This window comes from Grampus griseus, assembly GCF_964374135.1.
Source record: "Grampus griseus genome assembly, chromosome: 21".
Taxonomy (NCBI): domain Eukaryota; kingdom Metazoa; phylum Chordata; class Mammalia; order Artiodactyla; family Delphinidae; genus Grampus; species Grampus griseus.
The window spans coordinates 9,212,813-9,224,914 of record NC_139015.1 but is presented as its reverse complement, the minus strand read 5'-3'; the positions used below and the strand labels follow the sequence as shown (position 1 = coordinate 9,224,914).

At 39.2% G+C, this 12,102-nt stretch overlaps 1 protein-coding gene across 1 annotated transcript in view; it reads right to left on the bottom strand.

Annotated features, from left to right (window-relative positions):
• The window catches only part of CSMD1 (CUB and Sushi multiple domains 1), a gene marked incomplete at its 3' end in the record, with an annotated part of 1,748,580 nt that overhangs the window by 403,585 nt on the left and 1,332,893 nt on the right, over positions 1-12,102 (bottom strand). The window contains exon 11 of the mRNA XM_082680517.1: positions 4,526-4,629. Within this exon, the coding sequence (XP_082536643.1) occupies positions 4,526-4,629 (104 nt within the window). The remainder of the gene's footprint in view (positions 1-4,525; positions 4,630-12,102) is intronic.

Sequence of the window (12,102 nt, the reverse complement as noted above, 5' to 3'; positions counted from 1 at the left end):
CCGCATCTCCCGCAGGTGCTGCCGTTGGGCTGCGCTTCCTTGGGACCTATGCATTCTTCTCCTCTGCAGGAAGGTTCTCCAGAGACCACTTCCATGGGCCCCCAAGGCCGCAGGTCAGTTTGCTTTCCCAGACACCCCAGAATAGATGGAATCCCAAACCTAAAATGCGTGTGTCCAGTGGTCCGGCTATCTCTCCTCTGACAGGGCTTCTGGAATAGAGAACTTAGGCACCATGGAGTGTCCAGAGAGCGGCAGCCTCTGCTAACCCACCCCAGCGTCATAATGAAGGTCAGGAAGCCTCTGCCTTCTCCACTTGCGGACCATCCCCTCAAAGCCTACTGTTACCCACCTCTGAGCCCTGCAATGTCTGAATTTCAATAAATGTTTCTTCAAAGAATCAAGGAAGAACATTTCCCCATAAAGAGACAAAGGAGAGAAACCTAGCAATGGATGAACTTCACTTCAAGAATAGAGCTTTCAGGATTTGAGTCTGATCTGCACTCTCATATGTGTCCATGCTCACAGGCAATGTCATTATGAGAATGATTATATGAGGAAAAAGAGTTTTGATCATGTGGCTCCAGAGTTCTAAGAATCTAAGGAGTGTACTTGCTTTCTAATTTTGAAAAATGGGTTTTTGCCTAGAGAACGTCTAGGTAGCTACCTTTACGTGCTTATTCCTAACATAAATTGCTCAAGCTTTCTCCAAAGCACTGAGATGTACTGTGATCAACTCCTCTGATAATGTCCAAAGAATACATAGACACACACATCAGTTTTCAGTGTCTGCTTTGTTATGGCTGTTGTGTAGTCTTTTAATAAAAAAAGAATGATGCCCTTCACTCAGCACCTGCAGACAATAGCAGAGGTAGGTGGAGGGCTACCATATGAGGGCTAGAGCCACTTCTAAGCCCAAGAAGCAATTTAAGAACAGTGGATCAACCAGCCATAGGAAACAACTAGTATCCTTATTGGTTAATAGACAAGTGTAGTCAGGCAGAGGCAATACTACTCGCTCACAGATTTCCCTGATACTGACTATTCATCCCTTACAGAGATGGGCACTTAAAACCTGCCACTGGTGCCTGCAATCCCCAGGACATCCTGAAATTAATGCCATGTCCTGGTCACCACTGCTAGTAACTGCAAAGGCCAGAGGAAAGTCGTGAAGAGCAATGTCTCTGGATGCAGTTTTTCTGAAAATTAAACTTGAGAAAATTACCAACATATATTCTTGGAGAGATCTCAATAGAGATTTGCTAAGTGAGTTATTTAATTTTGTTTTAAGTCTGTCATTCTGTAAAAGTAACCTGAATAAATTCACCCATCTCTTGGGAAGACTCGGCTATTGAAAGAGTCCCCCTAACATTCAGTTGTTCTCTTTTTGCGCCAAGAAAGTTAAGAAAATAAAAAGCCATTAACAGAAATTAGAATTTTTAAAAGCATATTTAGGATGAGCCAGTTAGGCTATCTCACTTTCTAAATTTCTCCTGAAAATTAAGCTCTGAATAGAATTCCACAGGCCCCCTAAAAAGGGGAACCTATAAAATATTGAGCTTGAGGTAGTAAATATCAGCTACCCATAAATAAGTTTCTTAACTCAAATTTTATCTGAAATATGTATCATGATAGTCAATGATTCTATACACTGTCTAGTATATAACCATCTCAGCTCACCTGCCATTTCTCCAATCAGATTTTAAACTCCAGGCTGAGACTCACGTCTGACATGTAAGTACTCAAAAATATTTGTTGCCGTATTCTCTAAAATTGCCTGTTTATCCAAAGACACCAACTGTGATTCTCTTGTTTTTTCTTTTTCTGTAATTTTGTATACTAAGGAATTATATCAGTGGCTTTGCTTTTCTCTACTGAAGATGATTAAATGCCCAACTGATCTTTGTTACATTATGTTTCCCAAAGGGCATCTCACTTTGATTCAGTTGACTGTTTAGTTTTTCCTTTATAGATGTGAGCTATTGAGAGGAGGTTCTAATAACACTTATGTCAAGGTAATACATAGTTTGCTATTGCTCCCTTAACAACAAATAGCATTAAAAAATGCATGTATGACTTCAGATCTTTAATAGTGACCTAAGGGATTTTATATGGCACTACTTTTCTACATTTATGTTCTACATTTTGCATTTATTTGAAAATTTCTCTCATTTGTTTTAATGATATCCCTTCTTAAATTAGATGTTATGGTAATAATAAAGCTATTTCACGTGTGGTTTGTATTTCTTGGCTCTCCAGTGCATTCACATGCACTATTTCATTTTGCTCCTTACCACAGGCAGGAAAAGTTTATTATACATATTTCATAGCCATAAAAACAGAGGTACAGAGAGGGTCACAGATAGTTAAGAGCAAAGCTAGAGCCAGAAATGCCACCTCTGGCATCCTGGCCTCACTGCTGTCCACTGTATCAGTGACTACAAGTACCGCTCCAGACCAATGCCAGGCTGTGTGCACACAACTGACATGGAAGATTGCAAACAATACAGATATCTGTCCCCAACCTGCAGGAATCCGTATTTTTATAAATAAATGCAATTTAAAGCTAGTAATTGGGCAAAAAAAGAATAACCATTTGGTAAGAGTGTGGGGAAACAGGGACCTTTACATACTGTGGTGGAAAAGAAAATTGATATAAACTTTTGGGGGGATTATTAGAAAAGCCTAATGATGTAAATGAAGATGCTCCTAACTCCTGAAATTCCTCTGCTGGAAATTTTCCTGAAGGCATATGAAACAGGTATGACAATTTGTACGAAGTAGTTTACTGCGTAGCTGCTTAGAAATGCAAGATTACAGGGGGATGGAGAAAAGACAAAGGCTATCAATGAGAATCAGTTAAAAAACATGGCACATCCACATGTAATGATAAGGAATATAGACACTGGAGGAGGATCACGGAGTCTGAACTCCTGCTAGAACAAACGCTAGGTTTGTGAATGGGGGTAAATCTATCTAAGCCTCAGTTTCATCATTTATATGATGAAGACAGTATTAACCCCTAACTCACAGGATTTAGGTGAAGACCAAACAAGATAATATGTATTAGGCATCTAGCACAGTGCATGGTATATAAGAGGTACTCAATAAATGCTATGAGATTACTACTGCTACTATTATAATTATTATCCTAAGTCATGGGCCAGTAACATGATTTTAATTATTATTAGTAGTAGCTATAAAACATGAGATAAAGATATATACTGATAGGGAACTACATCCAAGATACAATAAAGGAAAAGAGAATGTCCCCAATGCCATCAGAGTACGGGTCCACTAATTTTAAAGGCACAGACAGATGTTCACTGCAGAACTTTTTACAATGTGAACTACCTCATAAGTAACTGCTAAGTAAGAGAATGAGTGGGTATAACGGCCATACCTCTTCTTGTTGTTGTTTTTCCCTAGCAGAATAATACTTTGAAGTTGTCCAGGGCAAGCTTTCTCACAAATAAAGAGAAAATCTCAGCCATGTATAAGCAGACTAAGAGAAAAAAGGTGAAAATCCTGCAGAATGACTTCCATTAGCGAAAGTAGTTTCGGGAGCCCCTACAGGAAGCTGGCTGTGCAAGGTGCGAACGCAGAGGAAGAGGCTGCAAAGACATTTCCTTCTGCACTGAAAACACTGAGGAATGAAGATACCCCTGGGTCATGGTTTTAATATTGCTAGAACAAGTCTCCTAAAAACTGTCCTATCAATATTAAAACCATGACCCGGGGGTATATTCACTCCTCAGCCTCAACTAAGAAGTCCACATGCCACAACTAAAGATCCTGCACGCCACAATGAAGATCCCGCATGCCACGACTAAGACCCGGAGAAGCCAAAATAAATAAGTAAATAAATATTTAAAAAAAGAAAAAAAAAACTGTCCAGACTATCCTCATGGCCCTGCATCTGGAAAAGGCTGACGGTGTCCCGGGCGAAGTGGTGCAGACTCTCCCATGAGTCCAGTTGCCAATGGACCAGTGTAGGGATCTGTGTGCTGACGTTCACAGTGGGGCCGCTACTGTATTTGCCAGGACTCTGGGTACGAAAGTCCACAGATATAAAGGGCGCTACCACACTGTTCTCCCCACGCTCTCTGCTACTTTTAGTATGCAGCTCTACAGAGCGCAAGGCTTTCAGAAGACATATGGCCTTATTCTAGAAGATACTTGTACTTCCCCGAACACTGACAACATAATAAGTAGAAAGAGAGGGGCGGACAAGGAGCAGTTGAGTTGAGAAACTCATCACCTCTACTTTCTGCTTTTCCATATAGTCTAATCTTTTGCCATATTTTTCAATGATTTAAAATAAAAAACACTGCCACAGATAGAATGCAATCCTGAATTAGTCCTCATCTGAAATCAGATTTAGAAACTACTAATTTAGCCATACATGGCATTTATTAAACTTCTGAGTGGGAATGGAAAGTCTGCACCAGGATCTCAAGGACACATCCGTGTTTGCACAGATAACTTCCTGTTCTGGGAAAGAAGAAACAAGGGAAGATACACTTACACATACAAGACGGTTCTGGTATCACCCACTTTCCCAGCATCGCCCACGGTTAGGGTGTCGTAGCCTCTTTCCAGCTCAAACTCCTCAAAGGCAAGCTTGATGACCTAAATCAAACACAAGAGAGAATTACTTAGCATAACAGGAACTTTCTGGGACCTCACATAATGCAAATATCCAGTTGTAGTATTAATTTTGCTCCATCATTTCACTGTTATTTCAAATGATTTAAAGTTGCTTTTAAAAATAATAATTGTATATATTTGAGAGCCCTCGATTATAGAATTTTATGGAATTCAAAATTGCTATTACTCCAAAGATATTTATCATCAGCTCTAAAAATGAAATTAACCCATATTGTATTGATACTTTAAATCAAATATCTATCAAATATTTATTGTCACATAGTGTTCAGAATGACCAAAAGGTAAATCAGTATAAGCAAAATAAATGGGGACTGCAGTTAATGAGATATATTTTGAGGATACCTAGAACACCAAGGAATAGATATTTTTAGTGTGATGTCTGCAGATTTCATGTATGTACCACTATTAACATACGAAAAAGACCTTCTGAGGCTAGAAAGTTGTCCTCTACATTTAACTTTGCAAAGCCTTGTCTTTTTTTTTCTTTTTTTTTTAATAAAGAACAGTTTGTCTAGGTATTCAACACCATTTAGACAAAACCAGTTTGTGTCTGACACATGGATATATTAGAATACTATGAACTTCTTTCTTCTCATAAAAGAAATGCTTCCTTTGTTGACCAATATTGTGATAAAGGGGGAAGAGAGTCTGTCACAAAGTTAGGCTGGAACCCTAGGTGACAAGGAGAAATATATATATAGATAATAGATAGATATCTGTAACATGAAGAAGAGAGAGAGGTAGAGGCTATCACAGACAGATGAAAGAGACAGATGGATAGATGGACAGACAGATATGATGGATAGATGAGATAGGTAGATAAATGACAGAGGGGGAGAGAGAGAGAACAGGAAGTACAGAAACCATAATATTGGAAATACATTTTAATGGGATCTACTTCAGAGTAAATCTGAAACTCTGGAATCCTATAAAAAACATTAAATGCCTGTTCATTAAACCTGAAAGAAAGACTTAAGTGGTACCAGGGGGAAGGCAGGCTTCTGACTAATATCCAATTTGATCTGTACAATACTGAGCAGGCCCTAACCAGGTGCTTTCCCAAGCAGTGCTAATATGGGATGCATTAATTCTGCTATTGGAAATTCTTACTAGAATTAGTGGTATAGCTGTTATGATTTATTTTAAAAATCTACTCTTTCAAATTTCAGCGTTTGTCTGAATACATTATTTTAGCAATCTAATTTGAAACAGGTGTAGAGGTTCATGACGTTGCAGACCAGTATCAACATTGCATATGAAGCCCAACACCCGAGGATGGTTTTATTTCAACTTCTGTGTTTCCCATGGGCCGATTTATAAATGTCCATGGTGGTACAAGAAAGAATAAAAGGACTAAAGAATCATGCAACCTGGAGGTTCCCATCACCTTTTTTGACACATTTACTCTGTCTTGACTTGGGTAACAGCCTTCAGTGAAGCAATGATAATCCATTCAGGCCTGAGGGTCACGGTTGGCAGATTTGTAATGAGTCACAGATAGGGGGTCTCACTTCATAAATGTGTTTTCATTATGGGTGTAAAAATAACCATTCTGTAATTCTTTCAAGCCAAAGCAAAGGGTGTTGGAGAGGTTTTTGTCAGGGTTCAGATTCAACAATCAGCCTCTGCTGATAGTCATAGGACGATCTTTATGCTATTAATGCCCCATAAAAAGAGAAAAGGTGGATCCAATCTTGTGTAAAGAACCTCTCGTTTGTCAGAAAATATGGCATTCTATAAATATACCTGGTAGTAAAACAGAAATACACATCTGGAATGAAAGTTGCTGTCATTTCTCAGTGACAAGTGATGTTGATTGGAGAATTCATTTTTTAATAAAAACTGTATATAAGGAGTATATCATGATGATTTGATGTACATATACACAGTGAAATGGTTACTACAGTCAAGCTAATTAACCTGTCTCCTCACACAGTCACCCTTTGTGTATATAGTGAAAGCACCTTAAATCCATTCTCTTAGCAAATTTCTAGTAATCAATACAGTATTATTAACCATAGTCACCATGCTGCCCATTAGATCTTCAGATTTATCCATTCTTCATAATTGTAACTTTGTGCCCTTTGACCAATATCTCTCCATTTCCCCACCTTCTCATCCCTGGTCACCACTGTTCGACTCTCTGCTTCTGTGTATTTGACTTTTTTAGATTCCACACATAAGTGAGATCATGCAGTTTTTTCCTTTCTGTGTCTGTCTTGTCTCACTTAATATAATGCCTTCCCAGTGCATCCATGTTGTTGCAAATGGTAGGATCTCCTTTGTTATTAAGGCTGAATGATATTCCATTACATGTATATACACCACATCTTTATCCATTCATCCATTGATGGACACTTAGGGTGCATCCACGTCATGGGTATTGTGAATAGTTCTGCCTTATGTTTTAAAGTGTGAATGATTCAGTGGCATTTAGTCTCAATGGTCCCTTTAGCTCCACATGTGCACGCACGCGCGCACACACACACACACACACACACACACACACTCACACACACACACACGTGCTCTTCTGTGTCTTGACTGGTCCCTGCAGCTGGCCTTGTACATGCTGCTCCACATCCTTCAAGTCTCTGCATGAAGTCTGTTCTTGGTGGTGTCTCCCCTGCCCATTCTGTCCAAGACGTCAGTCTCTTTGTCAACATCCAGCCTACTCCCTTCATGATGTTGCATTTTTTGAAATTTCTTGCTGGTTTGCCCGTACCCTCTGCCTCACCTCCTTCATGGTACATGCCCTGAGGGCAGGCGCTACGCCCTCCATCTGCTGAGGACAACTGACTCATCTTTCAGGACGTACTGAATACCTACTCTGCCCAGGTCCAAAGAGAAGGTGCACCAAGTTCTAGCCTTCAAAAAACTTAGAGTTACAAGGGGTATCATGATAAACACAAAGTAATTATAGAATTTTTAACTTTTCCAGACAGATATTCCTTAATGACAACAAATCAAATAGGAAGGAAAATGAAAGAAGGACAAAGTTCTAGAATTCTAAAAGCTTAAGACTCACAGGGGGTAGTTCGATAAACACAAAACCCAAAACAATTATAGAATTTAACATACAGATTAAGGTTTCTCAATGACAACTGATGAAATCCTTTACTTTTTCAACTTCCAAACAGAATCTCAGAACTGTGAGAAAAAGATGCTGCTCAGTCTAGACTCTAGTGTAATTTTTAAAATACATTCTTGGTATTTTGTAATATGTTCTTTTCTCCTATTTAAACTAAAAAGACTCGAAAAGTTTGAACCATTTCTCCTTTCCCTACGTCCTGCTTCTGGCAACCACCAATCTATTCTCTGTATCTACAGCTTGTTTGTTGTTTTTTAGATTCCACATGTAAGAGAGATGAGACGGTATTTGTCTGTATCTGTCTTTGACTTATTTCACTTAGTATAATGCCCTCCAGTTCCATCCGTGTTGTGGCAGGATTCATCCCTTTTCATGGCTGAATAATATTCTTTTATACATAAAGTACATATGGTGGCAGGGAAGTAATGGAGTTAAATTACATTTGCTTATATTTTCTTACTAGAGGATGAGGAGGGTCAACAGTTTAGTGTGACCAAATGTGGAATACAGAATCTAAGCAGGCTTAAAATTACTTGATATTCTGACACCTCTGTTTTCACAGGAGGAAAATGAAAGCCAGGGAAGATGAGGGCCTTATTCTGCAGTTATTAGTGAGAGGTTTAGATCTCAAACTGGGAAATCCTGAGTCTCGATGTAGTTTTTAGATTGTTTCCCACACGTTCAAATATAAATGAAGAAGATAAGAGTAGAGGTTATAAAACTTAATTCTATTTTCAAACTTCTTTCTTTCTTACAAACTACTCATTTTAAAGTATTTCTTCGAAAGTTTTAGCTACTGTAGTCCTGTTTTCTTTCTCTGATCCTAATCTAATATGCCTTAGTACTATAGCGATGTGGCAGTCATCTCTTACGCCAAGTTGGTCTCTGGTAATTAAGCATCTCTAGGAAGACTCTGCTGTGTGATGACAGGTGGTCCAGTGAAAGACACCGCAGGCCAGCGAGAGGAAGGTGCAGGACAGGCCGTTCTCAGGGTGCGGCGGGTGCTCAGGGAAGGAACCTCAGATGCGGAAGATAAGGAACATCTTCCAGAGGAGGTGGCATCTAGGAGCTAAAATATCCAAACAGTGGGCTGAACCCAGCTGCTGGGGGTCCTGAAACCTGCCCCAGGAGTACCTCGAAGAGTGATGCCAATCGCTAGATTCCTGGAAAAACAACAGCCCAATCCTATGTCTCATCTAATTTCACTCCCTAATTTGTGCAAAATTGGTTTGTTCACTTTACAAACATTTTCAGTGGATATTCAACTATTTTTCTTCACCATCTAACCAAATTCTGTTGACTATTATCCTTGCATAATAGAAAGTAGCCAAAAAATTGATTGTGCTCAAAGTAAGTGTAATACAAATTAGTTGAATTCCTTCTCAGTTTTTTGTTTATTTTTTTAATGGTGCAAAGATGCTAATCTTTCAGACAGAAAGGTTAAAGGGAAAAAGCACACAATAATCTTAAATGAGAGAAAAATAAACTGGTCAATTTTGCGGGGTGTAAGTATGAAAAAGAAAACAGAATTTAGCTATTTAATTATGATTACATAAAAACTGCAAGAGCCTTGGCAATTAAGAATGTTATATTGGGACTTCCCTGGTGGCGCAGTGGTTAAGAATCTGCCTGCCAATGCAGGGGACATGGGTTCGATCCCTGGTCCGGGAAGATCCCACATGCCACGGAGCAACTAAGTCCATGCGCCACAACTACTGAGCATGTGCTCTAGAGCCCAGAAGCCACAACTACTGAGCCCGCATGCCACAACTACTGATGCCTGGGCGCCTAGAGCCCTTGCTCCACAACAAGAGAAGCCACTGCAATAAGAAGCCTGCGCACCGCAACAAAGAGTAGCCCCAGCTTCCCACAACTAAAGAAAGCCCACACGCAGCAGCGGAGACTCAATGCAGCCAAAAATTAATTAATTAATTAATTAATTAAAAAAAGAATGTTATATTGTCAGAAGAGCTTTTTTTTAATTTTTGTTTTGAGACACTCAATTTTCTAAATAGAGAAAAGAGAAATATACGATGACAGAGTGGTAGAATTGATATAATACTGAATTTTTAAGTATTAATTTAAAACAAATATGAAAACATTGCTCTGAAAAACAAAATGGAAGTACACTACATAGTCACAATTCATTAGGGGAAAAAAAGCCAGTCACTATAGGCCCATTCAAATAAGGAGTCCATCTCACCTGACTCAATTAAGCTAGAGGAATCCAGATGTATCAGTTCATACACACACACACACACACACACACACACACACACACACACACACACACACACATACTCACACAGACACCCCATATGGATCACTGGGCTTCCTCATCAAAAGTTTTATTTCTAATATGCTTTTTGTTTCAGTGTTATCTTTAAACTACATTTGGGGTTCTTTTGGATGACATGTTTCTGCCCAAAATTGTGATGGTAGGAAGAGATACAGAATAAGAGGAAGATTTTACCATTTTCCAAGATGTAGAACTGACAGCACAAAATAAATAAGTAAAAAGCCCCTACATCTTGGAAAAAGCTAACTCATAAATGCCTTAATGAATGACGGTAGCGTTGAAATCAACAGGGTAGGGAATAAGGACTTGAAACACAAGGGGACAGAAACTGATAAAAAGAAGTCTTAATAACCTGATCCATTCAATTTCACATTATTTTTCAGAATAAAGACTTTTCAAACTGTGAATTTCCTCCAAAAGGACATAACAACTCTATACCTCACATCTGAAAGGCAAATTCACACTTTCTATGAACCAAAAATTATGAAATGATTTCTGATAAATTTTAAGTGTTTTAGCCTGAGGTTCTAAGGACCAACCATGAAACAACTGAAAAAGTATAATTAATTATAAAGAGATGTTCTGTCCAAATGCATGCACCACATAGCCTGGGTAATGCACATCGGTGTTTCCCACAGAAAAATACATATAATGTTTCATATCTGTAAATTACATATACAAACGGCCAATGATATGTAATATGAAATTACCAAGATTTGGTTCCAACCTAGAGAGAACAGTACTTTGAAAGGAACAATTTAGGAAAAATATATTATTATTTCTAGGGTAGCCTTGACTTATATTTAGCCCCCCATATAAACTCTAAATGTCTTTTAAAACTAGAGTTCAATGCACCATTAACAAAAAGGGGACATATATTATTTCAAATGTAGCTGCAATGTTATTAACCTTGTGCTACCAAGAGTCAAATTAAACAGGTAATCATTGGAAGAAAATAGAAAACACTCAAACAGGCAGAACAACATGTAATTTATCCAACAGCAGCCGTTTGGTCATGTTACCACATCACAAGAAACGAGGAGCTTGGTGTCCGGATCGTGGACTCTCTCACATGGTTTTCTAGAACTTTGCTGATGTCCATCCTGAAGGCTTCTGCCAAGTCCCTTCTCTCAACAGTAACTGGAACATAAATTACCGTAATTCTCTCTGTGCTGCCCTTACATGGACCCTTTGTCTCTGAGATCAAGACTCCTAAGAATGCAGGTGCGTGCCATGTGCAAGGCACGGAAAGGACCCAGATCTGCTTCTCCTGCTCCCTCCTCCAGGCCCACACTGCTGCTGGAAAGCAGCACAGAGCGAGCAAGTCCAAGCCCACCGAAGTGAGAGGGGATCCTGGCCCTGCTGCCCACCCCGCGGGGGCCTGAAGGACTTGCATCCCCCTCCTACAGCCTCCTCATCTGTAAAACCAGAGTGACGTCATTTCCCAACGGGGGCTGAGGATTAATGGGAGGATGCAGGTCAAGTGTGTGCATTTTGCAAGGGTCCAGCAGGCACTGGGTTAGCGGTGGTGTGTTCAGCACCACCGTTATCGCTACCTTTCACAGCAAACTCTTCACTGCTACCAGGCCAGGCCACATTCTGTCACCAACTTGAGGGATTCTATTATTTCAAACCTCACAAATCTTTAAAACCAAGGAAAATCCTGTCTCTCTTCTTTCTGACACATCAATTCCTAACTCCAATTTTATTCAGAAAGGAATCCTTTATCCTTTATTTAAAAAAAAATTTTTTTTATCCTTTAATTTCCAGATAAACTTTTCCATCTACACACCTCCTTCTTTATATCAGTAGAATTGTGCTTCTCGTAAGAAGCTTGTCTTGGCAAAACACTTAGATGTGATACTATGGATTCTCAAGGATTAAAGTAAGATCCACAAAAACCTGAGGAAAGAAGCAAGTGGGGTGTTGGGTGAAGATAACAGAGACTAACATTATAAAGAAAATTCCTCAAGCAAAAATCATCAAAATGCCAATAAAACTGTCAAGGACATAGAACAACAAAGACTAACTAGCTCACTGGGAA